General features: G+C 58.7%; 1 protein-coding gene across 1 annotated transcript in view; it reads left to right on the top strand.

Annotated features, from left to right (window-relative positions):
- The first annotated feature begins 588 nt into the window (after positions 1-588).
- The window catches only part of ARIH1 (ariadne RBR E3 ubiquitin protein ligase 1), a 94,490-nt gene continuing 75,448 nt past the window's right edge, over positions 589-19,630 (top strand). Inside the window, exon 1 of the mRNA XM_054169059.1 lies at positions 589-1,052. Within this exon, the coding sequence (XP_054025034.1) occupies positions 690-1,052 (363 nt within the window). The 5' untranslated portion in view covers positions 589-689. The remainder of the gene's footprint in view (positions 1,053-19,630) is intronic.

Here is a 19,630-nt window from a genome sequence, read left to right as displayed (position 1 = left end):
TGGCCTCACGGCAACGTTTGCCCGGAGGGGCTCGGTGCCATTTTCTTGTGATTTTTGTGGCAGAACAACCTATTTTCCCTGCCGTTTCCCTCCGAGGTTGCCGCCCGCAGGCAGGGCACCGCTCTTTGCGTAATGGCGGCGCCGAGGGCCCTCCCGCTGTGCTCAGCTGACAGGTCATCATCTCGGGAGGGCTCCGCGCTCCCACCTCCGCCGCACGCTTCCCCACCACCCCGCAGCACCCTGACGCGGGTCGATAACAGTGGAAGCCGGTAAAACCCTTCTTCCCCGCCCTGCCCCCGCCGCCGCTGAAGCCCGCCGCACTCAGCATGGCGCCGCGCCACACTCAAGATGGCGGCAGAGGGAGGGCGGGGTCTGGGGGGTGTGTGTGGGGGTGTGTGTGTGGCGCGCACTCAAGATGGCCGCCGGCGCGGCGGGTGGGAGGTGGCGGTTGCGGCGCAGGCGCGGCGGCGTTGCGTCACGCGGCGCGGCGTGACGTGCCGTGCGTGCGCGGCGCGCGGTGACGGAGCGGGTCGGCCGCGTCCCTTTGTTGGCGGCGGCTGAGGCGCGGCGGGGCCGGGGCCAGCGCCGGAGGTGGGGGGGGGCGGCGGCGGGCGCCAGGCAGGCCGGCGGGGTGGGTTAAGGGGGGGCGGCGCCGCGGGAGCCGCCACCGTTTCTTCACCGCCCTCGCCATGGACTCGGACGAGGGTTACAACTACGAGTTCGACGAGGACGAGGAGTGCAGCGAGGACAGCGGCGCGGAGGAGGACGAGGAGGACGAGGAGGAGGACGAGCCCGACGATAACTTGGACGAAGTGGAGCTGGTGGAGCCCGGGCTGCGCGTCGGCGGAGAGCGCGACGGGCTGTTAGGCGGTGACACGGGAGGGCTGGGCCCCGGCGGTGGCGGTGGTGGAGGCGGCCTAGGCGGCGGGCCGGGCCCCGGAGGCGGCGGCGGCCCCGACCAGGAGGAGGATTATCGCTACGAAGTGCTGACGGCCGAACAGATCCTGCAGCACATGGTGGAGTGCATCCGGGAGGTCAACGAGGTTATCCAGGTGCGAAGCCCCGGGGCCGGGAGCGGGACCGGGAAGGAGGCTGGGGGGTGGGGGGGAGGCGGCGCGGGCCGCGCAGCCAACCGGCCTCCCTCGCTCCGGCCGCCGGCCCCGGCCCTCCTGCGGCCTAGATACCCTCCACACGTACCCTGCGAGGGAGCGCGTAGCTCCTTCCCGGGTGGAGAAGGGGATTCCCCGGTATCTCCTTGCCCCGAGGAGGCCCCTCGTGGCAGGCCAGGAGCTCGCTTCCTTCCGTGGAAGCCTCGGGACCGAGGCCTTTGGCTTTAAAAGAGCTCTTCTTTGTGTGGTCTCCAGCCGGTGGGCAGCAATCTGTGTTTTGCCTTTCTTCCTCTCCACCTTCAGCCCTGCCTAGGGAGGATTTTAGCCCCTCCAGTTCTTTGGGTAATCCGGTGAGCCGGTGGCAAGCTCAGGAATTCGAGGAGAGGCAGCCAGGCACTGCTTTGGTTTTGTCGCCTTCTCCCTTCCCTTCCCCCCTGCCACACACAGACGCTCTTCTCCTGCTCGCAGGGCCGAACCGTGTGTGTTTATTTTCAGTGTAGGCCAGGAGGGCTGCGAGCAGTCGCTTCGAAACGGTAACTTTCTCACCCCCCAGTTTTTAAGCTCGCTGCTTTGAAGTGGAAATCGAGATCGAAATGCCATTTTACTGTCCTCACCTGAAAGCATCTCGGTCTTGTCTGTTGGCTCTTGGAGGAAAAAAACCCCGGTAATCAAGTCATTTAAGCTGTCTGGTGTCCCTTTCGAAGTGGGCAGGGCAGAGTTTTGCTCCTGCTCACCGTGAAGTTTCTGAGGCAGTTCACTCTCTTTCTGTTTTCCCTGCAGGTGACCAGAGTGCTCGGGTTTTCTTTTGTTCCCCTCGATTCGGTGTCAGTCAGAGTGGTTAAAAAGGGGAAGCTTCCCAGTATGCAAACAGGGATGGTGTGAGAAGGTTAAACGGTGCCCAAGAAAGGAGTTGTTTTGCTGGGTGGTTGTACTCCCGGTGTCGGTGAATCCCTTCAAACGCGAGGTGCTTTAGCAGATGCTTTTGCCCGGCAGCGGCTGGAAGAGCAGCTGTGCAACGTTGTTGCTCTCCGTGCTGTGCATCCACTGGGGCTTCGGTGGAGCTTAATGCAGGCAGCTGTGAAGGTATTTGCATACCGAATTAGCAAATGGCCCTTTCTTAAGTCAAATTCGAGCTGGTACCTTTAATACTGGTGCTCTCCCTGTAAAGCTGAAGAGAGGAGCCTCTCCAGCTTAGCTGATTAGCTGCAGCTAAAGAAGATCTCGTGGTTAAGCAGGGCTGTTTCTTTGCTGCTGGTTATTGATCCTAATGTAGGGAGGGAAACAAGTGGCAAACAGACCTGCAAGCAGTTGGTGACTTCAAAAGTTTTTAGGCTCTGAAACAGCTCTTGAGGTGGTGAGTCAGTGTTTCATGACTAAGGCTGAAAAACATGACCCGTGCCCATTGCATTGAAGTGATTCTGCTGTTTGGCCTAGCTTTGCATAAGCAAAGTGGTGGAAAAGTTCCTGCCAGGGAGGAGTATTCCTGCTCCTGGGGTGGTCTGCAACCCTGGCTGGCGTGGTGGACTCACCAACAGGCTCTTCATGAGCTGGTTTCTTAGGCAGGCTCCTGGCTTCTGCTCTGTGGGGCTTCCCCCCCGACTCTTACGCTGCCCCTCAGCTGTCCCACTTTGTGCTTGCCCTCCGAGTAGCAGAACTTGTGGAGGGAAGGCAGTGTGGGTAATGAGACCCCTTCTCCTGCTCCTGTAGCTGTGGGGGCAGTGGGAGGCCTGCCCCTGGGATGGACTTGGCTGTGTTGGGCTCTGCAGGAGCCTTGCTAAGTGCCTCCACGGAAGGGCCGTGGCTGCTGCTCGCGCTGTGGTTGTTTCTGCTGGGTCTGCAGGGGTTATTCCTGGTCGCCCAGAGCAGAGTGCAGAAGGCCAGTTTATGTAGAGTGGCGTGGGTAAACTCAGCACCTCCAATCAGCTTAAGCCCTGGAACGTATCAGAAGAGAGTAGAAAAACATTCAGTTGCTCTGAATGGCTTTTAAATGCCAGCTTACTGCCATTAGGGCTCTAGCCTGTTCAGAGGTAAGTGAACCAAATTCAGCCGCTGCTGCTTCAGGGTTTGCCTGTCCTCGCCTCTCTTGCTGGTGGTGAAGTCTTCCAGGGCTCTGGTGTGTTTATTTCCTTGCTTTTGGCACCCAACCAGGATTGCTGCTGCTGCTTTTCTGGTTCACTAAACCTTTTCTGGAGTCACATTGGCTCAGGACCCTGCTGCGGATCCTGGGTTGCAGTACTGTGATTCACTTGTTCCAGGCGAGTGCTGGATGGCTTTGGTCTCAGCTGTGGCTGTGCTGGGTTCTTGGTGGAACCATCAGATGATGGTGGTTGTGGTTATGTTTTGGAGTGCTTGAGACCTTACTTGCTCAAGCTAGGATGTAATGCAGAGGTGCCCCATACCTGAGAACTTCAGCTGCAGGTTTTGTGCCTTCTGAGCAGTGACAGGACTCTTCTTCTGACCAGCAGTCAGGTATAAATAGGCTGTTGTTTTTCAGCTGCTATCTTTGCAGCTGCAGGGAGAGGAAAAGCTCTCAGTGAGCTGTGAAGTATCTGCAAGGGGCTAGCTGAGCCGTGGTAGGTGTAGCTCTCCATATTAAATGGCCAAGCAGTTTATGAGCTGATAGAATTAATGCTGAGAGTGACTAACTGAAGTTCTTTCTCTCATCTCATTGAGTCATTTCAAGTACAAGCCATAAAGCCAAACCATGGACTCCTCAGGCCAGGGCTTGGGTGTGCTGGAGACTTTGCAGAAGCGGCAGCTAAGCTGTGGTGAACTTCCTGGTGCCAGAGCCTGGCAGCAGGCTCCTGAGGGTGGCCACTCGCTGCAGAGCTGCTGTCTTCTTTATTGCTTGGCCTTCTAAGACCACTGAAGCTGTGGGGTAGGCTCAGACTCACTCAGACACTCAGAGTGCTTTGTTTGCTTGTGCTCAGACAAGGAAAAAGCAGGGTTTGGGGTGATGAGTTTTGCACAGTGTTGGCATGGTGCTTTTAATCTGTGTTGCCTCTGTGTCTGCCACAATAAGAATTACCCTTCCTTTCTAAATGCAGAAACAGGGCTGTGCATGAGCCCCTGAACCTTGTGCTGCAGCTTGGCTGAGAGTCCTAAAGCCCACTTTGCAGCAGAGGATCCCTTCCACTCCAGCCCTGTGGTGGTGCAGAGCAGGGAGGCACTGGAGGTGTTCCTCTGGTTTTCAGTTGTCAGAGTAAACAGGCGGATTCCTGGTGGATTTCCAGCTGCTGGCGGCATGAGTTACCCAACAGCTGTGAAAACCTGGCTGTAGGGGTGGTTCTGAGCAAAAGCTTTCTCCTCTCAAAGGCATTTTGCCCCCAGCTGAACATCTGCCCCATGCTCTTCCTCCCTGAGCCTCTGTCCCTGGTAACTCGCTGCCGCCGTTCCCGCTGCTTTTGGTGCCGGACTGCTGCTTCCAGCCTCGCTCTGCATCTCCTCACCACACACTTGAAGGCTGTTTAAAAGCATGTTTACTTCTGTTCTGAGTAGAGCACGTGATGAGCTGTGCCCCTGGAGCCTTGCTTGGCCCTTGAGGAGTCCTCCTTTGCCTCGTGGTGAGCTTGCCTGATTGCGGGACTTGGGTTGGGTTCGTTTCCCCTTTCTTCGCCACCTTCTTGGGCAGCATTCCAGTGACATCATTCCCACCTCACTGACCATGCTCATTCTTTCTGGCCTTTGTCATGGCCAGGTGTTGAAAATAGTGGGGTGGAGCTCCAAGGTGGCTGATGTTTAAAACCAAGTGCAGAAAAGGGAGCTGGTGACGGTTGCTGAGCAGCCCAGCAGGCAGCTGAGTGTTGGGCTGCATCCAAAGCAGTGTGACCAGCAGGATGAGGCAGGGGACTCTCCCCCTGTGCTCTGCTGAGACCCCACCTGCAGCACTGCATCCAGTTCTGGTGCCTCCAGCACGAGGGGGGCATCAAACTGCTGGAGTGGGTCCCCAGGAGGCCACTAAGATGATCAGAGGGCTGAAGAACCTCCCCTGTGGGGACAGGCTGAGGGAGTTGGGGCTGCTCAGCCTGGAGAAGAGAAGGCTCCAGGGAGACCTCAGAGCAGCCTTCCAGTACCTGAAGGGGGCTACAGGAGAGCTGGGGGGGATTCTGCCAAGGGCTGGGAGTGCTAGGATGAGGGACAATGGCTTTGAGCTGGAAGAGGGGAGACTGAGACTGGAGATGAGGAAGAAAGTCTTTGCATGGAAGCTGGGGAGACTCTGGCACAGGTTGCCCAGGGAGGCTGTGGATGCCCCTTCCCTGGAGGTGTTCAAGGCCTTGAGCAACCTGGTGTAGAGGAAGGTGTCCCTGTCTATGGCAGGGAGGTTGGAACTACATCTTTAAGGTCCCTTCCAACCCAAACCACCCTGTGAATGAGCTGAGCCTTTTCTTTTTTCCCCACCTCACAGCAGGGAAGAGGATCCTGGATGTGGCCAGGAGCTGTGAGCATGGCCAGGCTCCAAGCTGGTGGCATCACTGAATCCAAGCAGAGTTATCCTAGTTCAAAAATACCTTTTCTGGTTTAGATAGGCTTTAGAATGAGGCTCTTCAGAGCAGAGCAGGTGATGTGTTAGACTGCAGCATTTGTCACCAATCCAGGTTTGTCCTTTACACTCTGAGGCTGAATAAAATCTGATTGGGAAGTAAGGTCAGGTCTTTGCTGGATAAAACCTTTGCCTTTAAACTGAGGGCAAAGCCCAGGCCACTGTGTTTGCTGAGTGTGTTGAGGCAGAGGCCAGTGGAGCTGAGGCAGTGCAGACAGAGCCCAGAGGGTCCCAGCTCTGCTGTGGCGAGCACGAACCCTTTGTTGCTTGGCAAAAGAGGTCTTGCCCAGCAATGGCTTTGCTTGGGTAACACCTCCTGATGTCCACTTGTAGCTTAGGACATCTCCCTGGTGCTGGTGTCATTCAGAGCTGTGAGCAGTGTGCTCCAAATGGAATCAGAGAATTGTTTTGGTTGGAGAAGAGCTTTGAGGTCAGGAAGAACAACCACTCCCTAGCTCTGCTGATGCTAACCCGTGGCCCTCAGCACCACAGCTTCCAAACACCTCCAGGGATGGGGATTCAACCACTTCCCTGGAAGGATTCTCAAGCACTGCCCAGGGAGGAAATGTCATCTTGTGTCCAACCTAAACTTGCCCTGGGGCAACTTGAGGCCATTTCCTGACATCCTATCACTTGGTACTAGGGAGGAGAGACCAACAGCCACCTTGTCCAACCTCTGTTCAGGGCAGAGAGCAATGAGGTCTCCTCTGAGCCTCCTCTTCTCCAGGCTAAGAAAGCCCAGCTCCCTCAGCCCCTCCTCAGAAGACCTGCTCTCCAAAACGTTCCAAATAGGAAGGAGTTGCCAGAGAGCAGCAGGGACTGCTGCTGTCACCCAGGGTCGTGTTTCAGACCGGGTGGTGAGCGTCGGGAGAAGGCAGCTTGGAAACTCGGAGCGCTTGAAGCTGCTTGACAAGCATGAGGTAGGAGTCTGTGGGCAGAAGCACTTCAGGCTGCTGCTTCTTGCACTTGGGGCTGCTTGTGCTGCCTGCATGGGGTGAATTTGCAAGCCTCTAGAACCTCTTATTGTGTGGTTTAGTGATTTGCTGACAAAATTGCTGCTGGGGCCCTCCCTCCGTGTTGTGCTGCTGGAAGGAAGTGCTTTGTTCAGCTGGGGCTTGCTGTCATGTGGCATTTACAAGGTGTTTCATTAGGGTAGGAATGCACTTGATAGTTCCAAAGGATGGAGAAAACTGCCCTCTGACAAAGCATTCCTGAGGGGCTGCAGGCAGCCAGCCTTGCACAGAATCACAGGGGCTGGAAGGGACCTGGAAGGATCATCTAGCCCAACCCCCCTGCCAGAGCAGGGTCACCTCTACAGCTTTTGGGAGTGCCATGGTGGCTGTTCCTGGCCTGCCAGCAGCTATCATTCTGTAGATGATTCAAAATTACATTCTCCCCCTTAGGAGTACTTGAAATGTCAGTGTTTATAGGTAGCAAAGCCTTGGTTTGTCTCTTAAGCCTCCAGAGTGATTGAATAGTGTGCTGTAGTGAGCCATTGAGTGACCTCCCACACAGAGTTCAGTTTTGGGCCCCTCGCTCCAGGGAGGACACTGAGGGCTTGGAGTGCATTCAGAGAAGGGCATCAAAGCTGGGGAAGGGTCTGGAGAGCAGGGCTGGGGAGGGGCAGGTGAGGGGTTGTTTAGTGTGGAGAAGAGGAGGCTGGGGGGAGGCCTCATTGCTCTCTACAGCTCCCTGAGAGGAGGCTGCAGCCAGGTAGGGGCTGGGCTCTGCTCCCTAGTAACAAGTGACAGGATGAGAGGAAAAGGCTGTAAGTTGTGCCAGGGGAGGTGTGGGCTGGCCAGGAGGAACAATTTCTTCCCTGAGAGAGTGGTTAAGCTAAGCCCTGGCCCAGCCTGCCCAGGGAGGTGGTTGAAGCCCCAGCCCTGGGGGGGTCTGGAGGAGGCAGAGCTGTGGCGCTGAGCACGGTGCTTGAGCGGCGGACTCGGCAGCGCAGGGGTGACAGCTGGAGTGGCTCTTGGAGGGCTTTCCCAACCTCTGGCTTGTCCCAGGCTTCCATTTCTGTTAGGTCAGATGTAAATCTCACTGGGCTGGCCAGGAGCACACAGCTGTGCTGCTGCTTTCCTCAGTCTCCCCCATAAGTGTCCAGGAGTCCCTCTCGGGGCACTGCTTGGCTGGGGAGGTTTGCCAGGTGAGACTGGAAACGCTTGGTGGTGCAGCTCCCTGAAGGCACTCCTTCCTCCAAGGCAGGAGCAGGTGGTTAGCAGAGTGGGTGCTGTTTGCTGGGGGTTTGGGGAGCACAGGCCTGTGCTTGCCATGCAAAGCCAGGAGGGTTTTGTGCTAGGGGATGGAAGCCCTGGTGCCACGGGGGAGGCCTCGCTGGGGCTGCGGCGTTGGCGGCCCGGGGTGTGAAACAGGAACTATTCCTGGGGCTGAAATCATCATTGCAGCCCAGAGCTGACACTGCTGCTTAGCACAAACTCTGACTCCTCCTCGCTTTAGCCTTGCAGGGGTTCACCCTAGGAAGTGAATCCTGAAGGTGCTGGTGCTCCTGGTGTTTTTAGGCAGATTGCTTTGGGTGGGAAGGGACCCTCCAAGGTCGTCCTGCCCACCCCCTGTGCTCAGCAGGGACACCTCCAGCTGCAGCAGGCTGCCCCTGGGGCCCAGCAGCTCTGATCTTGAAAGCTTTCAGGAATGGAGCTTCAGCCACATTCCTGGGCAGCCTGTTCCAGTGTCTCACCTCTCATTGTGCAGAACTTCCTCCTGATGTCCAAACTAAGTCTGTCCTGCCCCAGTTTCCAACCATTGCCCCTTGTCCAACCACCCCAGCCCCTTCTGAACAGTCCCTCCCCAGCCTTGCTGTAGATCTCCTTCAGGTACTGAAACACAGCTCTAAGGTCTCTGCTGCTTCTCTGCTCCAGGCTGAAGAGCCCCAGTTCTGCCAGGCTGCTCTGAGAGGAGAGGGCTTTGTGGTGCTGGGGGGAAGGGTAGGGCACTCCTGGGGCTGGTCCAAAACCAATTCACTTTGTTTTTTCAATTTTAATGCTGTTTGGGGATCAGTGCTAAACTTAGGGGCACAGAGAGTCCTCTCCCTGGGATTAAACCTGAGACCTGAAAGACCTCAGCATGGATTTAAGTTGGAAAAGGGGAGATTGAGACTGGAGATGAGGAAGAAGTTCTTTGCAGTGAGGATGGGGAGAGCCTGGCACAGGTTGCCCAGGAGGCTGTGGCTGCCTCCTACCTGGAGGTGTTCAGGGCTTCCAGCAAGCTGGGCTGATGGGAGGTGTCCCTGCCCATGGCAGGGGGGTGGAACTGGGTGAGCTTTAAGTTCCATTCCACCCCACTGTAGAATTCTGTGTTTGAAGTGCTGGTGTTAACTTGTAATCAAGAGTAGCTCCCTCTGCAGTAGCTGCCCAGTGGCACCTGCTGAGGTGCTTTCACTCCTCTAGTTTACAAAGGATCTCTCTTCCCCTTTGCTCCCTGAATCACAGAGCTGGCAGGGCTGGAAGGGAGCTCAAGGCTCAGCCAGCCCCAACCCCCTGCCATGGGCAGGGACACCTCACACCACAGCAGGTTGCTCACAGCCACCTCCAGCCTGGCTGCAAACACCTCCAGGCAGGAGGCTTCCACCACCTCCCTGGGCAGCCTGTGCCAGGCTCTCACCACCCTCCTGGGCAACAACTTCTTCCTCACAGCCAATCTCAATCTCCCCACTTCTGGTTTTGCTCCATCCCCCCCAGTCCTATCCCTCCCTGACCCCCTCAGAAGTCCCTCCCCAGCTTTCTTGCAGCCCCCTGCAGATCCTGGAAGGCCACAATTAGGTCTCCTGGGAGCCTTCTCCTCTCCAGCCTGCACAGCCCCAACTCCCTCAGGCTGTGCTCACAGCAGAGCAGCTCCAGCCCTCTGCTCCTCCTCCTGGCCCTGCTCTGGACACCTTCCAGCCCCGCCAGAGCCTTCCTGGCACAGAGGCTCCAGAGCTGGCCCCAGAGCTGCAGCTGTGGTCTCAGCAGAGTGGAGCAGAGGGGCAGAATCCCCTCCCTGGCCCTGCTGGCCACACTTCTCTTGCTGCAGCCCAGGCTCTGCTTGGCTCTCTGGGCTGCAAGTGCTCCCTGCTGGCTCCTGCTGAGCTTCTCAGGGAGAGTGGTTCTGCTGCTGGGTGTCAGAGGCAGCAGAGCAGTGCAGGGAAGTGATCACCAGGCTGTGCTGGTGTTGTGACAGTGATTTTATACAGAAATCATTGGGAGGAGTCTCTCCTTCTTGGAGCACACAGCTGCTCCTCCCTCCTCTGAGGGAAGGCCATTTGGAGCAGTTGGTAACTGGGGAGAGCAGTCAGGTTTTGGCACAAGAGCTGCCCACAGAGGTGGTGAAGTCTTTCCTGGAAACTTTCAAGCCTGGTCTTGATGAAGGGCCATGAGGATGATTAGAGGCCTGGAGCTCCTCTCCTGTGAGGACACAAGCCCTACAAAGAGAGGCTGAGGGAGCTGGGCTTGCTCAGCCTGCAGAAGAGGAGGCTCAGGGGAGACCTTCTTGCTCTCTGCAACTCCCTGCAGGGAGCTTGGAGCCAGCTGGGGGTTGGGCTCTTCTGCCAGGCAGGCAAGCAGCCCCAGAACAAGAGGACACAGTCTGCAGCTGTGCCAGGGGAGGTTGAGGCTGGAGGGGAGGAGAAAGTTCTTGCCAGCAAGAGGAATTGGCCCTTGGGCTGTGCTGCCCAGGGAGGTGGTGGAGTCCCCATCCCTGGAGGTGTTGAAGAGGGGATTGGAGCCATGGTTTAGCTGTCAGGAGGTGTTGGGTGACAGCTTGGACTTGAGGATCTCTGAGGTCTTTTCCAACCTTATTGATTCTATGACAGAGTGAGGGAGTTGGGGCTGTGCAGGCTGGAGAGGAGAAGGCTCCCAGGAGACCTCATTGTGGCCTTCCAGGATCTGCAGAGGGCTCCAAGAAAGCTGGGGAGGGACTTTGGAGGGTGTCAGGGAGGGACAGGACTGGGGGGGATGGAGCAAAACCAGAAGTGGGGAGATTGAGATTGGCTGTGAGGAAGAAGTTGTTGCCCAGGAGGGTGGTGAGAGCCTGGCACAGGCTGCCCAGGGAGGTGGTGGAAGCCTCCTGCCTGGAGGTGTTTGCAGCCAGGCTGGAGGTGGCTGTGAGCAACCTGCTGTGGTGTGAGGTGTCCCTGCCCATGGCAGGGGGTTGGGGCTGGCTGAGCCTTGGGCTCCCTTCCAGCCCTGACAGTTCTGTGATCCTGTGTTCTGTGTGGCCTGCCCTAGGTGATCCTGCTGTGCTGGGGAGGGGATGTGGACTCTGTCAGGCTTCCCTTCCAACCCTCTGCTCCTGTGGCTTCCCATGGGGTGTCCCTGCTGAGGCTGCAGCTGCTCTCCTCGGGGCTCAGTCCCTGCCAGCCCTGCTCATGCTTCTTGCCCTCTGCGTTTCTGGGGTGAGAGGGATCTGAATTTGCTGCAAGTGCTGTTCCAGTGCTGGCTGTGCTGCAGCCCTCAGGGATGCTGGGAGGCTCTTGCCTGTGCCCAGTGCTGCTGGCTTTCATCAGCTCCTTCCGGATCTTCAGCAGCTGCAAGGCAGTTGCAGCCTCCTCCCCGGTACAAAGGTGGAGGCTTCATGGCCATGTGGTGCATTCGGGGCAGCTGCCTGTGTGCTGGAGAGACCTGCCCAGCTTGCCTGGTGTCAGCACAGGAGCCTCCAGCAGGATGAGCACTCAGTTTTGGGCTCATCACTTTAAGAGGGACAGGGATGTGCTGGGGAGAGTCTGATGGAGGCTATGAGGATGATGAAGGGACTGCTGTGGAGGAAGACTGAGAGGCTTGGGGCTGTTTAGACTGGAGAAGAGAAGCCTGAGAGGGAGCTTACCAAAGGCTATCAACATCTGAGGGCTGGGGGTCAGGATGAAGGTGCCAGGCTCCTACTGGTGGTGCCCAGGGATAGGACAAGGAGCAACAGGCACCAGCTGGAACCCAGGAGGTTCCACCTCAACATGAGGAGACACTTCAGTGGTGTGAGGGTGCTGGAGCCCTGGAGAGGACTGTCCAGAGAGGCTGTGGAGTCTCCTGCTCTGGCCACTTCAACAACCTGCCTGGATGCATTCCTGTGTGACCTGCCAGAGGTGATGCAGCTTTGGCAGCAGGCTTGGACCTCTAGAGGTCCCTTCCCAGCCCTGACATTGTGTGATCCTGCATGAGCTGGGGGGGAGAGCCCCCCTGGTCCTCACCATGCCAGGCACTGGCTGTGGGGACTGTTGGAAGCCTTGAGTCAGTCTGGGCCTGGTGGATTCCTGCCTGTGCTTGGAGCTCCTGATGTTGAGCTGGGATGGAAAGGAATGCTCTGAGCCCTCCCCACGGAGTGCTGCTCAGCAGGTGAGGCTCACAGGTAGCTTAGTTTGGTGCCTGTGCTTCAGGAGGCTCCAGGGTCTGAGATGGCCCTGCAGCTGCAGAGCCCCTTCCCAGGAGGGCCCCTGCTGCCTCGGCTCAGCTGCTGAGCAGCTCCTGCTGGGCTGCAGAGGGCTCTGCTGTGGCAAGGGCTGGAGCCACAGGCCTCTGCTGCAGCCAGCTGCCCCCTGCTTCCTGCTTGCTTCAGGAGACCAAGAGCTGCTGCCCAGGGGCAGGAGCCATGCCAGAGCCTCATGCAGATGCTCTCAGCAGTGTCTAAGTCCCTTGGAACAGGGCAAAAGCTGAGAAGCTATTTCAGGGCTTCCCAAAGCTGTGCTGCTTCCTGCTGCAGCTGAGCTCCCTGCCTTGGCAGGTGGCCTGGCAGGAGCCCTGCCCTGCCCAGCTGCTTGGGCAGCTCTGGAGAGCTGTGGGATGGATTCATGCATCTGTGGACTGGCTTGGAAGGCACCTTGAAGACCAGCTGGTGCCACCCCCCTGCCAGGGGCAAGGACACCTCCCACCAGCCCAGCTTGCCCAAGGCCTCATCCAGCCTGGCCTGGGACAGCCACAACATGCTCCTGCACCAGGGGCATGGCTGTGGCTGCCCCCCAGAAAGCACTGCTTGGCTTCACTCTTAGAGTGGCTTGGGCTGGAAGGGACCTTGAAGCTCCTCCAGTTCTAACCTCCCTGCCATGTGCAGGGACACCTCCCACCAGCCCAGCTTGCCCAAGGCCTCATCCAGCCTGGCCTTGAGCGAGGAGGGCAACTCAGAGCACCACAAGGGCTGAAGTTTGGTGTTTGAGGCCAAGCAGCAATGGGATCCTAGCAGAAGCAGCTCAGAAAACCAAGGAAAAACCCCAAAGGAAGTTAGTCAGAGTGAAGTCCTTCCCTACTCAGGAGCTGTTTCCTCAGCTCCCACACAGCCATCCAGGCAGCACAGGGATGCTAAAGCTCCAGCATGTCCCCACCCCCCCTCTATCATAGGGTTCTTCAGCCACCACCTCCTTCCTTCTGGGGCTCCTGACAGAGTTCTGCTGAAGTAAACAGGTCAGATGCTCCCTGCCAGGCTAGGACACTCCCCACAGCTGACTCCACACACTCCAGGGTAGCAGACTCCCAGAGCTTACCCAAGAGCCTCTCCAGAGGCTGACCTGGCTTGCTCATCCCAGGCAGGAAGCAGCAGCAGCTTGCAGAACCACTTCTCATGTTCACTTCTTTGTCTTGGCAGGGAGCCTCTCTTGTGCCTTCTCCTTACCCAGCAGGGCAGATGCTAAGTTTGAGCCACAACACCCAACCTCCCTGAACTGCCACCCAAAGCAGGCAGTTCTTTGGCCAGCTCTCTCCAGGTGCCCTTGCAGAGGCTCTGCTGCTGCTGTTTTCAGCTGGGCTCCTCCACTTCAAGGGCCCTTCAGCTGTGCCAAAGCCTCCTGAGCAGGAGCTCCTACTCCATCCTGCTTATCCACAGCAGAACAAAGAGTTTAGAGCCTGCAGCCTTCAGCTCATGAAGGGGTTGGAGGGGACCTCCAAAGATCACCCAGAGCAAGCCAGCCAGGAGCACACCTGGGATGGTTTGGAATCCTCCAGGGCAGGAGACTCCAAACCTCTCTGGGCAGCCTGCTCCAGGCTCCAGCACCCTCACAGGGACAAAGTTTTCCCTTCTGTTCCCATGGAGCCTCCTCTGCTCCAGCCTGCCCCCAGTGCCCCTTGTGCTGTGCTTGGCCACCCCTGAGCAGAGCCTGGCTCCTTCCTCCTGACACTGCCCTGCACAGCTTTATCCCAGCACTGAGGGCACCCCCAGGCTCCTCTGCTCCAAGCCCCAGCTCCCTCAGCCTGGCCTCACAGGGAGATGTTCCACTGCCTGCAGCAGCTCTGTGGCTCTGTGCTGGACTCTCTCCAGCAGTTCCCTGAGGTCCTTCCTGAACTGAGGGGTCCAGAACTGGACACAAGATTCCAGCTGTGGCCTCACCAGGCAGAGCAGAGGGGCAGGAGAACCTCTCTTGACCTACTCACCACAGCCCTCCTATACAGCCCAGGCTGCCATTGGCCTTCTTGGCCACCAGGGCACATTGCTGGCTCATGGGCATCCTGCTGTCCACCAGAATCCCCAGCTCCCTTTCCCCTGCACTGCTCTGCAACAGGTCAGGCCCCAGCCTGCAGTGGTACAAATGGTGCTCCAAGCACAGACTATTTGTCTGAAGGGCTGGAAAGACAATAAGCAAACATCCAAGCTTCTGACTTCCAGCACTGCAGCTCCCAGATGAGAGTCAGGCTCTGACATCCCAGCTCAGGGGGTTGGCTGAGAGGTGACTGAAGCTGCAGAGTGCCTGGAGCAAGAGGGCTTTGTCCTGGGGCCAGCTCTGTGTCCTGCCTCATGCCAGCACAGGACACCCCTTCCTGCTGTCCCCTTGGATGCTGTCCCCCATGGCCTTGGCCCAGCTTCCCTGCCCACAGGCCTGCCAGGGAGGGCTGAGCACTGTGTGTCACTGCCCTGTCTGCTCTGCTGCCACCAAGGCTGCAGCCCTGTCCCCACAGGGGCCCTGTAGGCTGGGGTCACCTTGGTGACCTCACAAAGCCTGGGTCACCTTGGTGTCTCTGGACCTCATTACCATGGTGTCCCCACAGGCCTCATCACCCTGGTACCCCCCAGACCTGCAGACCTTGGTGTCCCCACAGGCCTCATAGAACCACAGAATGTCAGGGCTGGAAGGGAGCTCAAGGCTCAGCCAGCTCCAACCCCCTGCCATGGGCAGGGACACCTCACACCACAGCAGGTTGCTCACAGCCACCTCCAGCCTGGCTGCAAACACCTCCAGGCAGGAGGCTTCCACCACCTCCCTGGGCAGCCTGTGCCAGGCTCTCACCACCCTCCTGGGCAACAACTTCTTCCTCACAGCCAATCTCAATCTCCCCACTTCTAGTTTTGCTCCATCCCCCCAAGTCCTATCCCTCCCTGACACCCTCAGAAGTCCCTCCCCAGCTTTCTTGGAGCCCCCTGCAGATCCTGGAAGGCCACAATTAGGTCTCCTGGGAGCCTTCTCCTCTCCAGACTGAGCAGTACCTGAAGGATGCCTACAAGGAAGCCAGGATGGGACTGCTGGCAGGATGAGGGGCAGTGGCTTTGAGCTGGAAGAGGAGAGATTGAGACTGGAGATGAGGAAGAAATTCTTTGCAGTGAGGGTGGGAAGCCCCTGGCACAGGTTGCCCAGGGAGGCTGTGGCTGCCTCCTGCCTGGGGGTGTTCCAGGCCAGGCTGGATGAGGCCTTGGGCAAGCTGGGCTGGTGGGAGGTGTCCTTGCCCCTGGCAGGGGGGTGGCACCAGCTGGTCTTCAAGGTGCCTTCCAAGCCAGTCCACAGATGCATGAATCCATCCCACAGCTCTCCAGAGCTGCCCAAGCAGCTGGGCAGGGCAGGGCTCCTGCCAGGCCACCTGCCAAGGCAGGGAGCTCAGCTGCAGCAGGAAGCAGCACAGCTTTGGGAAGCCCTGAAATAGCTTCTCAGCTTTTGCCCTGTTCCAAGGGACTTAGACACTGCTGAGAGCATCTGCATGAGGCTCTGGCATGGCTCCTGCCCCTGGGCAGCAGCTCTTGGTCTCCTGAAGCAAGCAGGAAGCAGGGGGCAGCTGGCTGCAGCAGAGGCCTGTGGCTCCAGCCCTTGCCACAGCAGAGCCCTCTGCAGCCCAGCAGGAGCTGCTCAGCAGCTGAGCCGAGGCAGCAGGGGCCCTCCTGGGAAGGGGCTCTGCAGCTGCAGGGCCATCTCAGACCCTGGAGCCTCCTGAAGCACAGGCACCAAACTAAGCTACCTGTGAGCCTCACCTGCTGAGCAGCACTCCGTGGGGAGGGCTCAGAGCATTCCTTTCCATCCCAGCTCAACATCAGGAGCTCCAAGCACAGGCAGGAATCCACCAGGCCCAGACTGACTCAAGGCTTCCAACAGTCCCCACAGCCAGTGCCTGGCATGGTGAGGATGCTTTGAATAGTAGAGGAGGAGGCTGAGGGGAGGCCTTGGTGCCCTCTGCAGCTGCCTGAGGCAGCTCTGGGGTTGGAGGTGTTGGGGTGGGGGGGTTGGAGCAGGTGAGCACTGAGGTCCCTTCCAGCTGGAGCCATTCTGTGGTCCCAAGGGCCAGAAGTGGTGGTGGTTGGATTGCTCAGCCCTGGGCTCTCAGCAAAGGAAATGTGGTTGTGCCTGCAGCTGAGGAGAGCATTTCTGTGGCCTCTTGGGGCTGCAGGGAGAATGAGAGATGCCTGCTGCACATCCAGGGAGCTCTGCACAGCCCTGGGGCCCTCTGCAGCTCAGCACTTTGGGTTGCTCCTGTTCTGTGCAGCCAAACCCAAACAGCATCAGCGTGCAGAGGGGGATGGGGGAATGCAGGAGAGCTCAGGGGGGAGGCAGGCAGCTTGCAGTGAGCTGTGCTGAGTGGGGGCAGCAATCAGTGTGCTTGGGGTTGCCAAAGGCCTCCAAGGGCAAGTAGAGCTAAGTGATCTGTAAGGTGCCTTGAACTCAAAGCATTCTGTGAGTGGCCCAGGCCCAGCCCTCCCTCCTGCAGAGGGCAGGGACCCCTCCTGCAGAGGGCTGGGACCCCTCCTGCAGAGGGCTGGGACCCCTCCTGCAGAGGGCAGGGACCCCTCCTGCAGAGGGCAGGGACCCCTCCTGCTGAGGGCAGGGACCCCTCCTGCTGAGGGCTGGGACCCCTCCTGCAGAGAGCAGGGACCCCTCCTGCTGAGGGCAGGGACCCCTCCTGCTGAGGGCTGGGACCCCTCCTGCAGAGAGCAGGGACCCCTCCTGCAGAGGGCTGGGACCCCTCCTGCAGAGGGCAGGGACCCCTCCTGCTGAGGGCTGGGACCCCTCCTGCAGAGGGCAGGGACCCCTCCTGCTGAGGGCAGGGACCCCTCCTGCTGAGGGCTGGGACCCCTCCTGCAGAGGGCAGGGACCCCTCCTGCAGAGAGCAGGGACCCCTCCTGCAGAGGGCTGGGACCCCTCCTGCAGAGGGCTGGGACCCCTCCTGCAGAGGGCTGGGACCCCTCCTGCAGAGGGCTGGGACCCCTCCTGCTGGCCCAGCTTGCTCAAGGCCCCTTCCTCTCTGGCTCTCAACTCTGCCAGGCTTGGAGCCTCCACAGCTCTGGGCAAGCTGTTTCAGTGCCTCACCACCCTCCTGGGGGAGACTGGCTTCCCAGTCACTTCACTCCTAATTGTCCACACTCAGGCTCAGGGGGCTGAGCACTAGGGAAGTGGAAGGAATGGTGTGGAAAGAGGAGGAGTTAAGGACTGCTTCTGGGAAGAAGAGTAAAGGTGTGGGAAGGGCCTTGTCCTGAGGGGTTAACTGAAGATGCCTCCCAAGGCCTGGTGAGGTTAGGCTGCAGAGTAGGTGCTCAGAAGTGACAGAGCTTTGCTGATCCAGGTTTATCTGAAGTAGGCTGAGCAGCAACTTTTTGTTGAGAGGCCAGGAGGAAGAGCACTCCCAGCTCTTAGCTGGCAGCTCCACTTCTCTTCTGGGAGCTCTGGCAGGCTCCAGGAAGCCTCAAAGGGAGGAATGAGGCTTCTCATTCTGCACTCCTATCAGATAGACAGAATTAACCAGGTTGGAAGAGGCCTTGGAGATCATCCAGTCCAACCTCTCACCTAGCACCATCTGAGCAGCTCAGCCATGGCACCAAGGGCCTCAGCCAGGCTCTGCCTAAACACCTCCAGGCATGGGGACTCCACCACCTCCCTGGGCAGCACAGCCCAAGGGCCAATCTCTCTGGGAAGAATTTCTTCCTCCCCTCCAGCCTAAACCTCCCCTGGCACAGCTTGAGACTGTGTCCTCTTGTTCTGGGGCTGCTTGCCTGGGAGCAGAGCCCAACCCCCAGCTGGCTCCAACCTCCCTGCAGGGAGTTGCAGAGAGCAAGAAGGTCTCCCCTGAGCCTCCTCTTCTGCAGGCTAAGCAAGCCCAGCTCCCTCAGCCTCTCCTGCCAGGGCTGTGCTCCAGACCCCTCCCCAGCCTCCTTGCCCTTCTCTGGACACCTTCAAGTCTCTCAATGGCCTTCTGAAACTGAGGAGCCCAGAGCTGGACACAGGACTCCAGGGGTGGCCTCAGCAGTGCTGAGCCCAGGGCACAATGACCTCCCTGCTGCTGCTGGCCACACTCTGCCTGCTGCAGGCCAGGATGCCCTTGGCCTTCTTGGCCCCCTGGGCACACTGCTGGCTCCTGTTCAGCTGCTGTCCACCAGTACCCCCAGGTCCCTCTCTGCCTGGCTGCTCTCAGCCACTCTGTCCCCAGCCTGTGGCACTGCCTGGGGTTGCTGTGGCCAAAGTGCAGCCCCTGGCACTTGGCTGTGTTCAATCTCCTGTCCTTGGCCTCTGCCCATCTGTGCAGCCTGGCAAGGTCCCTCTGCAGAGCTCTGCTGCCCTCTGACAGCTCAACTCCTGCCCCCAGCTTGGTGTCCTCTGCACCTCTCCTGCTGCTGGACTCCATCCCCTCCTCCAGCTCATCAATACAGATATTGAGCAGGCTGGGCCCAGCACTGCTCCCCTCATCTGCAGCTCCTGCTGGGGTCCCCTGTTCAGGGGCTGTGGGGGTTGGCTCTGTGGGAGGCTGAGGGTTTGGGGACAAAGTGCCACCTGGCAGAGCTGCAGGAGGGTCAGGGAATCTTTTCTGGGTGCTGTGGAGAGCTGCTGAGGAACTGCCTGAGCTCTTTGGCACTGAGCCCTGCCCCTCCTGGCAGCAGGGCTGCCTCTGAGGGGCTCCTCTTGCCTTCCTGCATCTTTCATACACACTTCAGTGTGCTCTCTAATAGCCATGCTCTTTATCTGCCTTGGGAAAACGGTGGTGGAGACTTCCTGATGTGTTAATGGTGCTGAGCTTAATCCTGGAGGGAGTGCTCTGCTCCTTTTGGGATGCTGGATGATGGCAGCTGGTGTGAGGGCCAGGGTGGCTGTGGGGGGCAGCACAGGTCGAGCGTGCCCTGCTGCAGGCCTGGCCTCTGGCAGCTTGGAAATGGAAAACACTCTGCCTGCAGCTGGGGATTCTGAGCTGGGGAGCTGGAGATGGCCTCAGACATGACCCAGAAACTGGTGTGGCACCTTGAGGCCCACGAGGTGCTCGCTGCTGGGCTGGGTGTCCTCATCTGAGGAGCATCCCAGAGTGACAGGGCTTCGAAGGGAGCTCTGGAGATGGAGTCCAGCCCCTTGCCAAGGCAGGGCCACCTCAGGAGGGCCATGCAGGGACACATCCACTCAGCTTTTGAATGTCTCCAGAGACTCCACCAGCTCCCTGGGCAGCCTGCTCAGGGCTCCATCACCCTTAAACAAGTTCCTCCTCGTGTTTGGATGGAACTTGTATGTTCAAGCTTGCACTTGTTACCCTTTGCCCTGGCCCTGGGCACCAGAGCACAAAGCCTGGTCCCACCCTCCTGCCCCCCACCCTTGAAGTATTGCTCAGCACTGGTGAGGTCCCCCTCAGGCTGCTCCTCTCCAAAGCAGGAAGCCCCACTTCTCAGTCTGTCCTCACAGAGATGTTTCAGCCCTCTCTGCTGTGCTGCTTCCTGCTCTCCCAGCTGGGCCTTGTGCTGTGTTCTCTACTGAATCCCAGCAGAGAATTTTCCAAGTCACTAAGGCTGGAAGAGACCTCCAAGGTCTTTGAGTCCAATGCTGCCAGGCCCAAGTCTTAACTCA

The sequence above is a fragment of the Dryobates pubescens genome, chromosome 17 (genome assembly GCF_014839835.1).
Source record: "Dryobates pubescens isolate bDryPub1 chromosome 17, bDryPub1.pri, whole genome shotgun sequence".
NCBI classification, from domain to species: domain Eukaryota; kingdom Metazoa; phylum Chordata; class Aves; order Piciformes; family Picidae; genus Dryobates; species Dryobates pubescens.
The sequence above is the reverse complement of the archived record's forward strand: the minus strand, read 5'-3'. Positions and strand labels throughout refer to the sequence as shown.